The sequence below is a fragment of the Mycetomoellerius zeteki genome, unplaced genomic scaffold (assembly GCF_001594055.1).
Source record: "Mycetomoellerius zeteki isolate Tzet28-1 unplaced genomic scaffold, Tzet1.0 scaffold48, whole genome shotgun sequence".
NCBI lineage: Eukaryota > Metazoa > Arthropoda > Insecta > Hymenoptera > Formicidae > Mycetomoellerius > Mycetomoellerius zeteki.
The window spans coordinates 965360-985911 of NW_017257479.1; the positions used below are offsets into that span (position 1 = coordinate 965360).

A 20552-nucleotide genomic window follows, 5' to 3' on the forward strand; every position below is an offset into this window, starting at 1 on the left:
TTAAAATAATAAATTAAATATATTTTTTTCTTTTTTCGTGATTTCCTGCGAAACAAAGCAAAAAGGAGCATATGTCTATAGGACTTTTTTTCTTAGTTTTTTACTCCTCTACACGCTCCCGAAGTTTTGCCATTTAATTTGGAAACACCCTGTATAGTGTACAATTTTGAATCGAGCGATTTGACGCTATTTTTCAGCTTATGAAATGGTATCTTCAGATTTATTATTCGAATAAAAGTCCGAAATCTTTTGAAAATGTATTGAAAACTATAGTATAGTACGTGCAATATATCCGGCGAAATAATAATGCAATGTATTGTAATAACTGTCGATGCGTAACGTTAATGTTCCTCGTTACTGTCGAGTGCTATCCATGCACTATACTTCGTGTTCTCAATCTGGCGGACAAATCATTTGAATCGTGTCACAGGATCCAAGCCGCTAATATATTCACATCCAAATAAAATATATTAAAAGTATAATTATTGTCCGAAAATGTTCGTGATGAGATAATTAATAATACGATGAATACGCGCGATTAATTAATGAACTTCGTTGTCTCTATTCATTAAATTCACGTAACGAATCAATTGTGCGCCATGTTTCTTTCTCGACGAATACGATTGTTGTTTCGATACTATGAATAAATACTTGCCGTCATATTATAGATTCATTCACGTTGATTGAAATACTCTCAAATTTTGCATTTAAAATGAGATAAATATATCGAGCCTTGAAGAGAAAAAAAAAACGAAGATGCTTAGTGCAAAAAGTGCAAGCAACGCGAATAGATTTTGTTTGTGTTTACAGATCGACGCGTAATTACCGTTCGTATTTGCATACTTGCACTCTACTCGTGGTTGCTTTTTTCAAAATAATTGTTAATACGGAGCGTCTCGTGCTGCTACCTTCCAGTTCGAAGCTCGTCGCGTGAATGTCGCAGTAAGGCATAATTCTCAATGGACGCAGCAAACGTCAAGCAGCGGAGCAGCAACCAATCAGTGAGGCGATATTTACAGTGGCGTAAACAATATCACCTTGCTGGTTGGTTACTGTTCCGCTACTTAACGCTTGCTGCATCCAGTGTTAGGCCGGAATCAGACTACGCATTGAATATTGAGATTGAAGATTGAAAGATTGAAATTTGACCAATCAAAACAATAGGAGCTAAAATTCCTTTGTCTTCACTGGTCAAATTTTAATCTTCAATCTTCAACCTCAATCTTCAATACGTAGTCTAATTCCGGCCTTAAAGACACTATAATAAGAGACTGGCATAAGGCCGGAATCAGACTAGGCATTAAAGATTGAGATTGAAGATTGAAAGATTGAAATTTGACCAATCACAAAACAATAGGAGCTAAAGTTCCTTTGCCCTCATTGGTCAAATTTCAATCTTCAATCTTCGATCTCAATCTTCAATGCATAGTCTGATTCCGGCCTAAGTTCTAGTTGGATAGAAAAAGGTGTTCAGAGGATAAGTCATAGGACGCGTTCGCAACTAGGACGGAAAAGCAGAAAAAGTAGGAAAGCAGAAGCCAATCAGAATTCTGGCTGTACTATCATCTATTACCAGCATGATTTTTGATTGGCTTCTGCCATTCCATATCCAGCCAATCAAAAATTAGCCCATCTATGCCCGTCTCTTATTATAGTGTCTCTATCCAGTGTGAATTAAGCATATGCGGCAAGGGCATTTGCGCGCGAACAACAGCACGCATGCGGCGTCACCGAGTGTAGTACATACATACGTCATGCGCAACCGAAAAACGAAACAATAAAAAAGGTTTGTTCGTGTCGTATGCTCCAACATGGTCCAATATGCTCCTACCATAGCTCTTACTCACTCCAATGCGCTTGATAGAGGGAACTTTCCAATAAGAGACACAGAGTGACACGGTGTGACACGATGAATCGTTGCATCCTTGTTGTTCGCCAATGTTAAATAAGAATGAAGTGATCGCTGTGTCGCACAGTGTCGCTTATTGGAAAGCTCCCAGAGTGAGTAGGAGCTATGGTAGAAGCACGTTGGACCATGTTGGAGCTTGCGACGCGAACAAACCTTAGGCCGGAATCAGACTGCGCATTAAAGATTGAGATTGAAGATTGAAGATTAAAATTTGTAAGGACAAAGGAATTTTAACTTCTATTGTTTTGATTGATCAAATTTCAATCTTTCAATCTTCAATTTAAATATTCAATGCGTAGTCTGATTCCCGCTTTAGACCTGTTCTTTTTAGCTGAATTCCTCTTGGAGAGAAAAAGAAGAAAGATGAACCGGTACAAAAGTTCAACCATTTTCGAAGAATTGTGAGCTAATTTTGTAGCGGGATTCTCTAAACGTCTTATCGATGATTGTCGCTATAGTTAACTAGCGACAGCCAATGTCAGGACAATCCTAGAAGAAAACTCGACTCGCATTGGCTGTCGCTAGTTAACGATAGCGACAATTGTCGATAAAACGTTTAGAGGATCCCACAATTGAAATAATGCAATAAGTTAAAGTGAAACAAACTATAGTTAGCTCACTCTATAACTTATTGCACCAGTATACTCCAGTTCAGAACTTGGGATGGAAAAAGAATATATCTAATGAGAGATCGTCGAGTATTCATTAGGGGTGCGTTCCATTTAGTTCTACTTGGCGTTTGCAACGCTCGCGAGTAATATTTAATCCTTATTTAATATTTGATAAATAACAAGGATGTAATAATAGGAATACGACTCTCGCGAACATCGAGTGGAACGCATCCCTAATGAATTAGGTTTCCTTAGGTAAACCTTAGGTCTGTTTTTTTATTCTTGCATTAGATTGCACTAGAAATGTCTTTTTTGCTTTTGTCAAATATTAAACATATATCTATTCCACTTTAAATATTTAAGTTCCAAAAATGTATACCAGTTCAGTTATAGAAAATCTTATGTTACCTTATGTTACCTTTTAAGAAAATCTTTTGATCTGTTACCGCGCAACACACCTATAATAGACACACACATATGTATTTTTAAATTATAAGATTTTTAATTATAGAATTATAAGTAGGTTGAATATTTTCTCTCTCTCTCTCTCTCTTTCTCTCTCATATAATCTTTTCAGGGATATAAATCGATAAAGATTAATTGTTTATCATATACATGATTCGTCGTTATTTAGCTTGAAAATTTTTGTTAGATCATTAATAATTTATTATTGCATAGTTTATTATTACAGTATATCGTATATCACGGTTGAATGTATGGATGCGAAATATAATTGCATACGCGATATGAGAAAGAAACGGAGCGCAATATATGTTTCTATATTTTATCAGTATATAGCGCGGTAATATTTCCCTATAATCAGCATTTCTGCAACGTGAATCTGTAGTGATTATACTCGTAAATTTTTTCTTCCTTTTACATTCCGTACATGTAATAATATTAATAATATTCAAGTGAATACACAAGTATTGACGTAAATTACTTACAATTTTATACAATTTCCCTAATTTTTTTAGAAATTTATTTCTGGAATCGCATTATCGATCTTAATGACAGATTATGTTCTTCGATTTATTTGAAACTTGTTGTTCAATTTGTCCATAACAAGACGTATGCGCTCCTGCGTCACAGATTTCCCGCTTTCAACTTCCGTCTAATTTCCCAATAAACGCTTAATCGAGCGGTACCAGGAATGAGAGAGCCGGGATCATGAGAGAACGCAAACTCGAGTATGATAACCCGCAGACACGACGTCTCGGCGATACGGCGAGGGTTATCAGAGTTACGAGAGTTACGTTGAATCGTCGGAAAATCTGGAATAACACGCGCGGGAGTTTCACATCACGTTATCATTAGACGTAGCAAAACACGATCCCAAGGCCAGCAAACGAATATGTTTGCGAGGATTTTTTCGAGGAAGAGAGAGAGAGGCGCGTGTTTATATATATTTCTATTACTATACAAAGAGACGTAAACAAGATAGCAATTAATCTCAGCTAATTATTTAATTCCTAGAAATTAAAGTTAGAAAAATCGTTGGAATATAAACGCAGGTATCTGTGAAATCTCTCTGGGATACATTTTTGTTTCTTTATTTATAAGACTATTTTCCATTTTATTTTTTTCAAAGAACGCACCCTTTATGAGGGATGAGATCAAAAGCAAATTCTCGAGCAAGGCAAGTTGGAAGTAAATTTTGTTTCAAAATGACGCTTTTTAATTTTTTTCAAAGTCTGGAAGAGATCCAGAGAAATGAAATCTCGTCACTGGAACGAGAAAAGATAAGGAAAAAGCGCTCGTAAATGTGCAATTCTTAAGATAACGTAGAAAACATGTTCACTAAAATCTTGTAAAAGAAAAAGAATTCTTAGATTTTTTAAGTATTTTTGTTCAACATTTTAAATATAATTAGTAAACTTTTTAAATATAACTTCGAAATAAATTGGAGTGCAAACAGTGCAAACAAATTACGTATTTAATACATTAGAACAGCATTTTCATGAGATGTTTATCATTTTTTATAATTGGAGCCACGACGGCTACTATAAAGGCTACAATTACGAAAAATGATAGACATCTCATGGACATTGACCCACAGAATAGTGTAAAACTATTAATTTGATTTAACTATCATTTCTTTATTGAATAAATATAAATATTTATATACTATAAGTATAATATACACTAAGATTTAATAAATTTTGTTTTATTATATCCAAAAGTTTACCTAAATACAGATCTAAAAAAAATTTTATTAGACCATCAAAATAATAACGTATAGAAATCCCAACTATAATGAGCAAAGCTGCAAGAAGTTGACAATCTGGCAAATAACTGGAGCGTCCTGCAGAATTATTTTCGTATAGATATTTTTCAGGTAGTAAACACTCCGAGAAAAGGACACTGATTGTGAGAATCGCACAGTCGATGGCCTACGCGACGTGGATGGTTCTCGCGATTTAATCCGCGCCCGTAACCCTTCTCCTCTCTTTGCACAGGCTCAAGGGGTTAATAATAAAAGTAGCCGGCACGAACATCGCGCCTTCAGTCGGTCCGCAGCCTCTCTGTCGGCTGTTGTTCCCCTGCCGTTATCTCAAACGTTTTTCTCGCGAGGAGGAGGAAGCGCCTCGAAGCGTGCCTCTCGTTAATATGCCTGTGACGATCTAAGATTCTCTCGCAAACCACGAGTACACGCGTCCAACAGTGTGAATCCTCAGACAATGATGTATAAGCTAATCGTGTCTTGTGCATTTCTCTGCCTGTTCTATCCGCGCCTTCGACCCTGCGAAGCCGGCGCGACTGCCAATCGGTAAAGATACCCCTTGGCATTCTATTTCGCGAAACTAACGTTCTTTCTATCGATTGTTCTTTTTTTATCGATTACCCGCGGATATCGGACCCTCTTGCAGATTCTCCGTTATCGCTGACTGACCGAGACTAATACTCGCGATGCGCATTAATTTAATAATAGCCACATCGATTTTTCCTTGCGATAAACTTGAGAGTATAAGACGCTGTTAAGGAACTAAAACATGAAATGGATCTCCTAAAGACAGTTCTACATAACAGATTGCGAGATTCTATTCGAAATATTTAATATCTGGTATACTTAAATTAATCTTGAAAAGATCTTAAAGTGAATTGGGCTTCTGAAAGTATCTTTGATGTTTTATAAATACCACCAAATGGAGGAACTTTGAACTGTTCGAGTAATTTTGTTTACACTACCCAAGGAACACACCAAAGTCAAGAAAAAATCAAAATGACTTAATTTTTAATCTTAACGTTAATAGATAGTCAAATTTTGTAACCAAAGATCATCATTTTGACTTTCATGACGTTAAAATCATTTTGATTTTCTCTTGACTTGGGTATAATTACAAATATCACACTTTTTAGCGATCTACAAGACAGTCATGATTCCCAATTGATGGCAAAAGAAATTATTTGGAAAGTTCCCCCTCAAAACCGATATTTATTATGTTCGCTCTTGTGTGGTTTAACCGGCTTGCTCTTTTAGAGGATATGTATTCACTGCACCGAGGAGATTCTTGGCCGGTGAAACCGAGAGCGGCTGTTTGTCGCTGCACAATCTCGAGCCACCGGCACACGTTATCCTGGAGCTGCTATCTCCAGCGGGTACGAGCGCGGAAGACGAGGTACTGACCAGGACGAGCGGCGTTGTCAAAACAGGCAAGTGCATTTTTTTTCTCCAATTCTACAATTGATTGACGATACCGTTCGATTTCCGAATGCTCGACAGTTTTAGCTGACTAAAATGATTCAATGGTATTGTCAAAACATACATGAAGACAAATGTCAAGTAATATGCGCGTAGAATTCTAGTAAATTTTATGGAATTGGCAGGGCCAAAAAAGGGGGGGGGGGGGACAGGCACCCACTTATGTAAAATTTACTTTACTTTTCTGGTAAATGAGCGATCGTCGTATAATTATATTATAAGGTACTTTTTATATTTTGTAAAATAAATCTATAAATAACATCATACATCTCAATAAAAATGACTTTAGCGACGAGGATTATTACCTTAACTTTGACAAAATTTATTTTACTCCATGGTGAAAAATACAAATATATAAAGTTGTTCGGGTTTAAAGTCTTGAGAATAGTATGATTTATTTTACTGTAATAATCACTTGAATAGATTTACTATAACTGTAATGTACTTTTTTACTTTACACCTCCTATATTTTCACTTCCAGGCAAGTAAGGTCTGTTATAAGTTCGGCAAAAATAACTAAAATATTAGTTTTGTAAGATAAAAATTATTCAATTTTTCTCCTTGTAGAAAATTGGGAAAATGTGAAGATACAATTTTGAATTTGGATACCTCAGTTTTTAGAGTTTTTAGAGACAAAGATTGTTTTTCACACTTTTTGGTTTTTTATATCTTACGATCTCTGAACTTATATGTTCTTCTATTCCTCAGGTACAGAGACTCGCGATGGCGAATTTACGTCCGAGGATAATCGAATATCCGAATACGACCCGATGTGTTATCGCGCACGCGACGCGATAACGCATAATCGTCGAAAATACGCGCGGATTCCTGTGTTGAATTCAGGGACGTAGCAATGGGATAGCAAGAGAAAGCGATACCGAATAATGGCCAATCTTTAAAGAACGGACAATGGAGAACCGATAATTCAAACTTTCACTCTACTTTTGACAATTTCGTCAAAGATATTCAAATTTATCGAGATTATAGATTGATGATATTCGAGATTATCGAGATATTTCTGCCCTTCCTTGTTCCAAAATTGTGAATACGCGACGAGGTTGCACCACGTTCGAGTGCGGTCTCAAATTTGGCACTGATAAATTTACGTTCATGAGGGAGTTTAATGGAGATTTTATTTTCGGGCCCCCGGCTACGCCCCTAAATCGCGTCCCGGTCTTTCCTCCTTCTTCCCTCGCAGCTCGAATCGGACGCTTTAAACAAATCATAAATTGAAATTGTCGCCGCTTCCTGCGGGGGAGCTAAATGAGCCGAGTCTCTCTCCGAAGGGGAAATAAGCAATCGCTCGGGATCACATGGGAAACCCATCTGCATTGTTATTCACGGGATGAACAACAAGTACAGGACTTGATCAAGGTCCGAGTTTATCATACGTTTATGATTGATGCCGCAGACGCGCGGAAAGATTTATCGATGAATCGCTAAAAAAATATATGATTAGTAAACGTGAAGTAAATTACAGAGCGAAGACTCTTTGCTATAAAGTAATCTAAAGTGTATTCTAAAGTCATCTGAAATATTTAGATAATAAATATCTTTTCTTTGCCTTTCAACATATCCTAGACTTGCTGTACTTAACGAAATAAGTTCAATTCTGCGGTTCACATTTATATGGTTCCAGATTTTTATACATACACTGAAAAAAATGCATGTAATTTTACATGGAAATTACATGTTCATGATTAGAAAATTACCTAAATATGATTGGAAATTTACAATTTCCTGTAAATTTCCAATATATATTTAATTAATTTAGATAATTTTCCAGTCATAGACATGTAATTTCCATGTAAAATTACACGCATTTTTTTCAGTGTATTTAAACATCCGCATTAGATAATAAAAATAAACTATTTTTTATTTTATTAAAAATATCTTCCCTAAACTTGATTATTTTAATTCGAATAATTCAAATTGCGTCAACTGCGACATATAATTCAATCGCGATTGTCGACAACATAATTAATTATGCAAATCAACTTACGCAATTATCCTTATACTATTAGCTATTGCGACTGTCGTTAAATGTTTTATTCTTCTTCATTTCATTGCTCAAGTATTTGTAATTGAAAAGAAGAAAATAAAATTCAGCCATTGGTTTTGTTAACGTTTACTATAGGGATAGAAACATGTCTGGAACTGGCAGTACCTTTCACGAAATACTTCAACGGACGATTACGATTGAAGATAAAGTTCGACAAATATCCCGACTACATCGTGGAAACGGAAAAAGAAATTTATATCGAACATGATTCCCTAATCACGTTCGTCGAGACAGATAAGCCTGTCTACAAACCTGGGCAAGATGTGAACATCAGAATCCTTATGCTCAAGCACGATTTGAAGCCATGGAAGAAAACGGTTCGTTGCTCGTTACTAACATAAGTATTAGTGCAATCGTAACTAATCAGTAAAGTAATAACATACGAGGATCATACAAAAAGTAATGGCCAATATTTTTTTATAAGCTAGGATTTTTTGTTATTGAAGAATCAGATATATCATCTTAATCTATCGACTTTTGTTTACTTTTCTACATAATTTCAATTTTTAGAAAACATTTTTCTTTTCTAGAAGCTTGAATATTTGTTTATAATATAAAACTCTATAAGGGAACAGTTGATGAAACAAAGTTTTACACCACAAAGAAATATTTAAACTTCCAAAATGAAAAAAATGTACACAAAAAAGTCAGGATTATGTAGAAAAATAAACAAAAGGTTAAGATAATACAATTATGCAGGGTGTTAGTTAAGTATGTTGCCATACTCAACAGAGCGATTCTTTGGTTTATTTCAAGTAAAAAAGTCCATATAAACATGTGTCCTAAACGGCTTAATTTCTGAAATAAAAAAATTTAAACGTGTACACTGAAAAAAATTTCTGGTTGAAAATGGACGAATCAGAATTTTCTGATTAAATTTATTAGAATTCTAGTTGAGATAACAAGAATTCTGGTTGATACAATATTTCTGGTAAAATCTACTAGAATTCTCATTTTTACCAGAATAATTATATCAATCAGAATTCTAATTATCTCAACTAGAATTCTAATAGATTTAACCAGAAAATTCTGATTCGTCCATTTTCCACCAGAATTACTATTTAATCCAACCAGACCATTTTTCTCAGTGTAGTAATAATCTGTTTATTTGAAAGAAATACAGCTTGAACTAGTCAAAAACAGAAAAAAAAAACAAAAAACAGGCTTTAGTTCTTCTGATGAAATAAAATAATTAGATGAATTGTTGAAAACGTATGTACAAGCTAACTGACGCTCAGCAACATCAGAACTGAAGTCTATTTTTGATTTTGTGATTTTAACTTTAACTTTGTCACTTTGTTTACGGTTGTGCGAATGGTAACTCACGTGAAGCAAGGCATATTTATGCAGGAAGATATCTCCAACGCAATTTACCGTTTCATCAAACATTTGCGAACATTCACCTGTATTTCGGAAACTAAGCTGTTTAGGACACACGTTTATATAGACTTTTTTACTTGAAATAAACCAAAGAATCGCTCTGTTGAGTATGGCAACATACTTAACTAACACCCTGTATATTAAGATGATGTCCTAGGTACTTTAATAACAAAAAAATATTAATTTATAAAAATTATTGCATTACTTTCAATATGACCCTCGTAATACATATGTTCTCTAAGAAGGGACAATTTATTCATACAGAGTTCTAATAAAGAATCGGCTAGAAAGAAGAGAAGAGCTCTCATTTAATAATATAGAGCTTGCTTCTCTTTCTAGATACCTAAAGTATGGATTGAGAATCCATCCGAGGTGCGAGTGGCGCAGTGGGCCAACGTCAGTACTGAAAATGGAATGGCACAGTTAAAATTCGCTCTATCTCCGGAACCAAGCCCGGTAATGTGGTGCTAAAAAACGAGAGCACATAACGAGAATATGATAACGATAATGCTAAGGATGCTGTTTGTGCTACAGGGTACCTGGAAGATTAAAGTCGAAAAGAGAAGATCGCAACCGCAACTGATCCATACAACCGTATTCGAGGTGAAGAAATACGTTCTTCCGAGATTTCAAGTGACCATAACTTCACCGGGATACATTCTCGCGGATGCGGAGAACGTTACGTGGAATATATGCGCAAAGTAAATGATCATTTTGATAATCAGCGAATTGAAGCATTTGCTGAAGCGTATCTGCATGACACTATTTTATTACAGATACAGTTATGGCAAGCCGGTCAAAGGTAAATTGCTTTTAAAATCGACGCCTCAAATACCGACATGGAGACGAAAACCCAATCTCCCAGAAATACATTACGAAACGGAGGTCAGTAACCTTCAACTGTTGATCGACATTAATGTTTATTTTATCTTTTTTTTTTATTAGAAAATCTGTTACTCAAACGACTCCAATCATATCTTTATAAAAATCAAACTTCAATGTTTTACAATTATAAGTAGAAATTAAATCGATGAAAATAAATCAAATAAGAGAAATAATCTTATATTGAGGTCGAAGCGGAGTAATAATATTCATATCCAAATATCCATTCATAGTCTTAATAATATTCATATCCAGATTTGCATATATGAATATTATTTAGTTCCAAAAGTACTAAAATCCGCTTCGATCGAAAACAGGATTATTTATCTTATTTGATTCAATATTTTATAGACATAATGCGATATGAGATTCAGTATCCCGCGACAGATTTAAAATTAGCCGATCGTTGCAGCTGGATTCGCCGGATGGTTGTACCGAATTTGTATTATCGGGCGCGGTGCTCGGACTGGCTCAATGGAAAGTGGCACCAAACAACATCGTCCTCATAGCTAACTTTACCGAGACTGGTACCGGCATAGTAGAGACAAGCATTAGTCGGACTGTGGTCGTACATCAGACCTTAAAACTGGAATTTCTACCGTATACACCAAAATACTTTAAACTGGGCTTGCCGTATCATGGAAAGGTAGATTATCGCAATTAATCGTTTTAATATCTTATGAGACGACTTATAAATTTCTCAGGATTCAAAATTACTTAAATATTCGCTTAAATATAATATATACAAATTATTAAAAGAAATAAAACAAAGTCAAGTATAAATGACGGATAATACAAATTTTATTCGCTTTAGAAACACCCGTTAATTTCGTAATTATTCACGACTGAAGAGGACTAAGTGAAGTTTGAAAGTTTTCATGTGTTTTTATGTCTTTTGTAAAGTGAATGAAATTTATGTTATCAGTCATCTAATTGGCTCATTTAAAATTTGAACTTGTTTTATTCCTTTCATTTCTCAGAATTTCTATTTTAAGATTTAAATAAAATTACGTTCTTTACGGAATGTGAAATAAATTTCTTACAGTTACGCGTCTCGCGACATGACAATACCCCGGCACCGCACGAGAAGATCCAACTCTGCGTGCGAGTACGCGGTAAGGACGAGTGGCTTCGCGTGGTAGTTGAATGCCGCAACTTCACATCTTCGTCTGACGGTTTTGTCGACTTTGTCGTACCACCGCCGCACAGAAACATCGTCCTGCTGAGTTTCGTCGCGACCGGTATCGACTATCCCACGAAATACTACTCGCCGGACACACGTTGGCGAGTACGTTGAACAGTCATTATATATTTAAGAAAAAAGATTTATACAAAATATTTTATGTTTAAATTATTTTTTAATAATTTATTTGATTAATTTAAAAACAATTTATTCTAAAAGAAAAGATGAAGATACAATTTTTGAATATTTTAAAACACTTTGTGTAAGCATAAAGACGTTCGCGAATTTATGATCTATTGTAAACCGCAATTAGGTTTTCATGGATCAACCATCAGCGCATATCGAAGTAAATCCTTGGTACTCACCGTCGGACAGCTATTTGGCGGTAGCCCGGGGTTATCAACCGATTGTTTGCAGCGAAAAGTATTCATTCAATGTCATGTATACGGTGCCGGCGAAAAGTAAAACCAACGAGTCCATTTCCTTCCATTACTCGATCAATTCTAAGGGGGACCTGTTAATATATGGTCATGTGAAACACCGACCGACTAGAGATACGATTTTGAACTACTCGGAATTCCGGAACTTGTTAGGTGCCGTTGAATCACCAGGAAATAAAACAGATCAGGGTACAATTGCTCACAGGTAATATTCTACTTGACAAAAAAAAACAATTCCATAAACGTCAAATTTATTTTCGAAAATCTTTGGATTGTTTTATTTATTAAAAAAAATAAAAGTATAGGATCGCGATTTCAAAATTTCTGACGTTAATTTCTTGTTTCTCAAGATTCCCTCTCAGCGTCAAGATCACTCCATCTATGGCACCTGTCTCCGAATTGTTGTTATACTACGTTCGTTCGGACGGTGAGATTGTTGCTACCACGTATTCCATCAAAGTGGGACACTGTTTCGAGAATAAAGTAAAGACCGCCTGGCATACCGACGCTCAGACCCCGGGAACAGCCACCCAGTACCACGTGGAAGCTGCCCCCTGGTCTCTCTGCGGCATCTCAGCAGTCGACAAGTCGACTCGTTTCTTAGCAGGAGCCAAAGCAAATCTGATTGACGCTGATCAGACTTTTGCGCAGATGAAGAGATTCCATATCGAACCAGAGCCGCGTCCTATTTGGACGTGGACTCATTGCAAAGGTATATAAAGATGTAGCGATACAGACAGTAAAAAAAATAATGCTAGATTAATTCTTAGCTCTTCTCTTGAAATATTTTTGTTGGATTTTTTAAGTTACGAGGATATCCAGTTATTGTAAAACAATTTGTGTAATTCGGCATATAAATTCTTGCAGCTGCAACACACGAAGAAACAATTAACACAGAATTCGATCATTTACCAATGCCCGCTTTTGAAGAATCACCCTCATGGGAGCGTAAAAGGAGAAGAAGAACGGTGTACAACGGCGGACTTGTGAATTACGTAGATGCCATACAGGCGTTCGATGTGAGAACTTTCTGGAAATGTAAATAAATTCTAAGATTGTAAGAAAGGTAATTATATGTCCATTGGATCTTGCCCCGTATTTCAGGACTTCGGAGCTGTTGTGATGAGCGATTTGATACTCGAAACGCGGCCCTGTCTTCAACTTCGTAGAGGTAGAGGTAGAAGTATGAACGTGAAGGCCCCTATGATTGCAACCTCTGCAATTCCTTTCTTCTCAGCATCCGCAGACATGGAAACGGATGCTGGTGCGTTTCCAGAAAAATTGCTTGTTCCATAGATAGATAGATTTTACCCAAGCAAAACAACAAGTCACAATAACATCGAAATGAATGATGTTAAAATGAATCATTACTGATTGAAAAGTGACTTTTAGTAATCGTTTTGAAGTCATTTTTACGTCATTTTTGTGTCATGATGACTTGTGTTCTGCTCGGTTCTGCTCTGCTTATCCTTTTTTTAAATGTATTTGTTATATTATATATTTATCAGACACATTATTTCGATAGGAATGTTTAAAGCGAAGACATTGCCTATGGCATATCCATTATTAAACGTGGGTCCCGAGCAGGGCTATGTGGATCAAGCGTCCGATCAACCTCCCCTCAGATCTTACTTCCCTGAAACGTGGCTGTGGGAATTAGTGCCGACAGGGTACATATTTAAATTTACAGAATTATACATTTATCATTAATCAAAAACAATTCCGTTGTAATCGTCTCGGGCTAAGTTTTAAATTTTATTTCATTTTCTCGTTTTGAAATATACGTAGGATACATTAGCAAGTTATTCTTATACTTTTTAATGTACAATTAAATAAGAAAGCATTTCCAGCTTCCGTTTGTTTGATTCATATATTGCTTCATGTATGCTTTTTTCCTTTTACTTTTTATAGAAAAGAAGGCAAAGTGACGGTAGAACGTACTCTGCCTCATACCATTACCGATTGGATCGGATACACTGCATGTGTTTCACCTACACACGGTCTCGGAATAGCACCACCAACCACCATCACGGGATTCCAACCGTTTTTCCTCGATTATAGCTTACCATATAGTGTGAAACGCGGAGAAATGTTGCGCATGAAAGTTTCCTTGTTTAATTACATGCAACATAGTTTACCGGTAAGTTTTCGACATTCATTTCATTCTTGTTTTACTATCATTCGACATTCCTAGTGAAATTTTAATAAAATTCAGACATTATTACAAAAATAATAAAATACACACAAATCGATTATAATCGTTAATAATTATTAACATTATAGATACATATAGAATTGAGATATACTTTTACATATATTATACGGTCTTTGATATTGAATAATTGAGAGATATTGAATGCACATTAAATCGCATTTACAATAACCGACCGATATGTTATAATTGATTGAGCGATGGTTTTCGCAGGTCAAGATCAAGTTGGAAGATGCAACGGGGCTCGACTTGCATCTGTCGCACGCAGTCGCTTCGTTCTGTGTAAAACCACGAGACAGTGTAGTGCACGAATATATTCTCAGACCGAGAGTTCTCGGCGATGTTAATATCACGGTTTCCGCTTCGATCGATTCGGATTATGCCGAGCCATGCGGCCCGGAAGTGCTTGTATATACACGGTAAATGGCTCAATTTGAATATTAATTCCTGTTTGCAATTACTAATATTTAAAAATCCGGTAAACACATTTATTCACCGAAATTATGTATGAAAATCCGGGATTTTTATTTTTTTTAAAGAAAGTTAGTTTGAGTATAGTTTTGGACCATATCACTCGTATTATTGCAAAACAACATAGAAATAATAAGGCAAAACAACGCAAGATTAAAAAGTATAAAATAATAGAATACTTATCATTTAACGCTTATATTTCAGTTAAGTCAAAACACGTCTCATCTCAATATATTTATTAAACTAAATTATTTTATACGTCGTCTTAATCTTATTCGTTTTTGGCCTTACTATTTCTATAAAAATTTTTAATATTTCGTCGAAAGGAGAAAAATATGATCTTGTTAAACACAATTTTTGGTCACCTAAATATTAGAAATTATAAATCATGGATTAAGCGTCAACAGTATTTAGCAATTTATACACCCTTTTTAGGGACGTGATTGTAAAACCAATACTAGTGCTACCGGAAGGATTCCCTGTAGAAATGACAAAATCTGCGTTCATCTGCCCGAAGGACTTCAGCGATGATTCCACCATAACTTGGAATCTCGATCTACCCAACGATTTGGTGCCCGAGAGCGCGAGAGCTTACGTGTCCCTGATAGGAGATATCCTGGGTCCGGCTCTCGAGAATTTAGATAAGCTCGTTCGTTTGCCGATGGGATGCGGCGAGCAAAATATGATCCTCTTTGTTCCTAATATCCATGTTATCGGCTACTTGGACGCTTCTGGAATTGACAACCCGGAGCTAAGAGCAAAAGCGATCAAAAATATGGAGAAAGGTACCATTTGATTTTGATCTGATTTTAATTAGCGATTAAGGCTAAGTTTTCACATTTGATTGTGCGATACAGGATATCAGCGCGAATTAATATATAGACATCCGGACGGTTCGTACTCCGCGTTCGGTCCTGAAAGCTCGGAGGATGGTAGCTCGATTTGGCTCACCGCATTCGTGATCAAATCCTTTGCTCAAGCGAAGAATATAATTCACATCGACGAACGAGATCTCAAAATTTCTGTAAAATGGATGGTGAAGAAACAATTGGAAAATGGATGCTTCCCTGTGATCGGCAGAGTATTCCACAAAGATATGAAGGTATTATATCGCAGCATTAAATCTTTCTTCAAAGAAGTGACTTCAAAGAAGAATCACTTAATAGATACTCTTAAATGTGTTTACAGGGCGGTCTGCAAGATGACGATACTTCTTCCTCGGCATTAACGGCTTACATTCTGATCTCGCTCTTAGAATCGGGCGTGCCATTAACAGCATCACTCATTAATAACGCTCTACATTGTCTGGAGAAAGGAATGGAGAATGACAGCGGTACAACGTACACGGCAGCTTTATCCACCTTTGCCTTAACGTTATTAGAACATCCGAAAGCGAACAACAGCATGAAATTGCTTATGAAACGTGCAACGCGGAACAATGTATGAATAACAAAATTTATTTTACCCTCAACTCTCAACTACATCTAAGTTCTAAAACAGGCCTGTCCAAAAAACTTAGCTCGTAAGCCAAGTTTTGGACAAAGCTAGTTTGAAAGTGTCCTGTTTGAAGTACAGAATGTAAGTGAATCTTCACCTATAGTGATTGATAGAGGAAGATTCAAAGTTTTTTACCTATAGGTAAAACGATTTAAAACTTCACAGTAGCAATCCTACAGATTGTACAAGAATAAAAATACAAAAACTTTAGTTCGGTTCTAAATGATCTGTTGCTGTAGTCGAGTTTATGTTAATGAAAATATAAGATAAATCTCAATCGGTGTAATCTTAACGATGAATTTTCGTTTGCTAGGATCTTCTCTGGTGGGAAGATAAACATAAACCATCGCTAGGATTGAGCATCGAAATGACGGCATATGCCGTGCTGTCTTTGGTGAAGTTAGGCGGCGAGACGAACATGGTCGAGGCGTTGAAGGCAGTTCGTTGGATGTCGAAACAACGCAATGCGGAAGGTGGCTTTACATCCACACAGGACACTGTGCTTGGCCTGGAGGCGCTCACGAAGTACGCCGCTGCGATGTCGAGCAACACCATGGACCTCTCGGTGCTTGTGACCGCCGGTGAGGTGGACCAGGTGTATAGAATGTATAACGATAATCGTATGGTCCTCACGCAGATTCGTCTGCCCGTAATACCAACGATAGTCGAAATCTTTGCCGAGGGTGAAGGCTGCGTCTTAGTACAGGTAGCTTCAAATTTTTTCATAGAATTTCATAACAAAATATTCGATATTCGCACTAAATCGTAAATTCGTATAAGTGAAGAATTCGACCGAGAAAAGAATTCCTTCTCTTACTTGACTTATTTATATTGATCTACTCATAATTATTTTCAGAGCAATATAAAATACAATGTTGCACATGCGACCGGCTCTGAAGCCTTTGATCTCTCAGTTAACGCAGCTCCCGCAACGTGGCTGGACGAATGCTCGAGGCAAAAAATTACAATTTGCACGCGATATAAAATGGCAGATGGGGAAAGTAATATGGCATTACTAGAGATCAACATGGTAAGCGGATACGTCCCAGATCGTACGAGCCTTCATTCTCTGTTGGAAGATCCAGCCACAAGTGAGTGTGCAATTAAAGAATATATTAAGAGATACTAATAGATAAAATTTTTATTCCCTTGTGTGACACACAAATATTTGCAGAAGTGAAACGTTTCGAGGATGATCGCGGTATCGTCACCATTTATTTCGACAAATTAATCAATCAAAAGACCTGTATATCGTTTACGGTGACCAGAGAAAATATTGTGGACAGACTTGAACCAGCGAATGTAAAACTTTACGATTATTATCAACAAGAGTTGACGATATCTAGCGTAAGTTTACAAATATATTCTCAGTAAACCCCAACTAACAGTATAACATTGATGACATAATTTCTTAATTTCCTACTCAACAATATAACTATTACATACAACATGCGTTACATTATATTTATATTGTTGAGTGGGAAGTTTTAATATTGAATGTAATGTTACTGTTAATATTTACCAGGTTGTTTATGATTCATTAAATATATAAAAAATAAATATAAATATACATATTTTATAATCTATTTGCATTATACATTTTTCAGAGCTACAGTTTCGCGGCGACTTGCAGCAGTGCCACTCCGAGCGATGAAGTGGAGGTTCCTAATCCGGTGCCGATAGAGGTACAAGAAATGGGCAAGGACACCGCGAAGAAGGATACCGTGGAAAAAGAAGAGGATGTAATCGGGAAAACAGCTGAAATCCCGAACGATCGAAATGGAACTGTAGAGCAGATAGGTAACGCGACTCAGAACTCTGATCTGGTCGAGCAACTCCGTGACAAAGTAACAAACGAGAAATCGGTAACCGGCATACAGTCTAGAAGCGAGGATATTTCACCGGTAGACAATTCCAATCCTAAAGTAAATAGTGACGATATCAATACCGTTACGAATGTTAGCGCAACCAACAATAACGGCATCGAGTCTGGTAATATGGATAGTTAATGAATATTACGCACATAGCTCGAGAGTAATGAGAACGATTTATACCGAAATCTTCTATTGAACTTATACATTTACACGATTAAATGCAAATGTATTAAAGTATGCTTCCACAGTGCGTATTTCCACGGTATAGAAGCATATTTTAAGAAATCACGTTCAATTGCGTATAATTATAAGTTTGGTATGGCGAAATTTTTAGCAAAATTATTCTCGTTATTTTCGGAATAAATTTCTTTTTTTTTTCTTGTTTACTTTCTTCGTAATTTTCTAAATTTTCCGAATTTCTTAGTACCACAAAGAGAAGCTGGAAGCGGCCAAATGCCGGACGAGCCGGACATCAATCTGAATCCCGTGTTCGACAGGCTCGGACCACCCAGCATAGATCTCGAGGATATGGAGGCACCGTTCTTAACTTTTAACAGACAGGGCCAAGATCCTTTTGCAACAGATTTTGACGGAAACCCGCTCTTCGTTGTGGTTGATCACGAACTAGAGACTCCCGAGGGTATCGAAGGACCTCTACCGGTTTCTGTCAAACCCAGTATCATACATTTTGACCCCAATCCTCTATCAAACATGACCAATGAAACCGATCAGAAAATAGAAGTGGATCTGAGCAACAATGAAACATTATGTACGTAAATTCGAACTAATAGTGTAATGAAAATTACACAAAATTAAAATCATTTTGATTTTCTTCATATTTAGAGAAATTGGACCTTATACGTACAATATAGCCCTCTCATACAGCATAGATCTTTAAGGGATGTCCTAAAGACATCCAGAGAATGTTTCTGCATCCTAAAAAGATTTCCAGAATGTCCCTCAGATAAAGTGTGCTGTGTACTTGTTTCAATTATTCAGTTTATATTTTTTGCAAATTTGAAATTATCTTAATAGATAAAATTAATCTTTTCCGTTAATATAACGATACCGACGATCGAATAATTTTTTTATTTCAGCACTTCTTGGTTCGAACGAGTCCTGCCCTGTATGCGCCGACGAATTACCGTCGAATATTAACGATCTTTATTGCTCCGCCAGTAGCGTCGTAAAGGCGGCGATTAGACGATTACGTAAGGCAAGGCTTCTATTAGATATGCAATCGTCGCACGAAGTCACACGCCTGCATTCGATGATCGCATTTGTCTTAAGACCCAATTGTTCTTGCCCGCCTTTAGATAACCGTAAGTATATAACTGAGCATAATTAAGAACAACTATGTACTATCGTCATTATATATTCACTATTATTATTTATAATTTGAATTATATTATAGCTGGAAGTCTAGCACTGTTGATGCACTTCGAGGACGGCGAGTTTGCTAAGCGCTCGCATAATCGATACGTTTTAGACGAACAGGTTTCTATATACGGATTACCACCGATTGGTGGTGTTCCACGTGAGATAACGGACGCTCGAGCAACGTGTGCGAATCAAGATAATAGCGCATTTCTTAATCTTCCTACTGCTGACTGATCTTCGGCGTTCTGCCGAGAATATACTAAATACAAACAGAAATAATAGAACACGTCATGTATCGTATCAGCGAAACTCAATCGAGAAAAAAAAAACTTAATCGTTTTCAGCCATACAAATCCAAAAATTAAATACGCGCATACTTGAACTAGAATAAGATACTTCTCTTGATTTGAATCAAGAAATTCATCGTTGCAATTTGATTCATTAATTTTAGTACCTCTCCTGTAACTTTGAAAGTAAATTTTACGCAGGATATTTAGTCGAATACACTTTGAATTTTCGAATACACTTTCATCGCAAATCACTCTTCTGCATCTCCCACCGTACACATATCTCGACATCACATATTCTATGTTAAGAGTGTGCGATAAGAAAACATAATATCTAATAGAATAAAGTGTCATTTTTACAGCGAAAGTCGCGTTATATCGATTATATTGCGTTATATCGTTTAATTCTCGTAATTGTGAATAGCAAATAATTTACAAGTTAACAATAAACTGTAAATAAAGCAGCGATTTATGATATAATAATTGGATAATTTAATGAATCCATGAAATGTTAATCTTTAGTGTCGTATTTTCCATCACCGATTTTAATGTGCAAGCTATGTTTCAGCTATGTGTTTAAGGTGAGTAATAATACGTCAATTTTTTCGCAATTAGCTTGTGTAATTTTTCTAAACATTTGGAAATTATATTTTTTTAGATA

At 36.2% G+C, this 20552-nt stretch overlaps 1 protein-coding gene across 2 annotated transcripts; it reads left to right on the forward strand.

Moving 5' to 3' along the window:
• The first annotated feature begins 5042 nt into the window (after positions 1 to 5042).
• LOC108727327 (alpha-2-macroglobulin-like protein 1) lies at positions 5043 to 19874 on the forward strand. Of its 2 annotated transcripts, none has more exons than XM_018455419.1 (25): positions 5043 to 5290; positions 6002 to 6174; positions 8361 to 8602; positions 10005 to 10121; positions 10200 to 10366; positions 10442 to 10550; positions 10960 to 11193; positions 11593 to 11835; positions 12044 to 12375; positions 12521 to 12882; positions 13038 to 13189; positions 13275 to 13434; positions 13696 to 13840; positions 14082 to 14310; positions 14596 to 14801; positions 15289 to 15638; positions 15711 to 15955; positions 16042 to 16293; positions 16664 to 17056; positions 17207 to 17441; positions 17525 to 17697; positions 17958 to 18150; positions 18649 to 18993; positions 19322 to 19546; positions 19639 to 19874. In XM_018455419.1, exons 1-25 carry the CDS (start codon positions 5202 to 5204, stop codon positions 19836 to 19838), a joined length of 5571 nt encoding a protein of 1856 aa, XP_018310921.1. In that variant the 5' UTR covers positions 5043 to 5201; the 3' UTR covers positions 19839 to 19874. The 2 variants fall into 2 exon arrangements, with proteins under 2 accessions (XP_018310921.1, XP_018310920.1); XM_018455418.1 differs by having other exon boundaries at positions 5202 to 5290; positions 17958 to 18342.
• Positions 19875 to 20552: the final 678 nt, after the last annotated feature.

Coding starts and splice junctions, on each gene's coding strand:
- LOC108727327 (XM_018455418.1), top strand. CDS start 5,202: ATGATGTATAAGCTAATCGTGTCTTGTGCATTTCTCTGCCTGTTCTAT. Junction 14,802..15,288: donor GAAGTGCTTGTATATACACG/GTAAATGGCTCA, acceptor CACCCTTTTTAG/GGACGTGATTGTAAAACCAA. Junction 18,343..18,648: donor CAATAACGGCATCGAGTCTG/GTAATATGGATA, acceptor CGAATTTCTTAG/TACCACAAAGAGAAGCTGGA.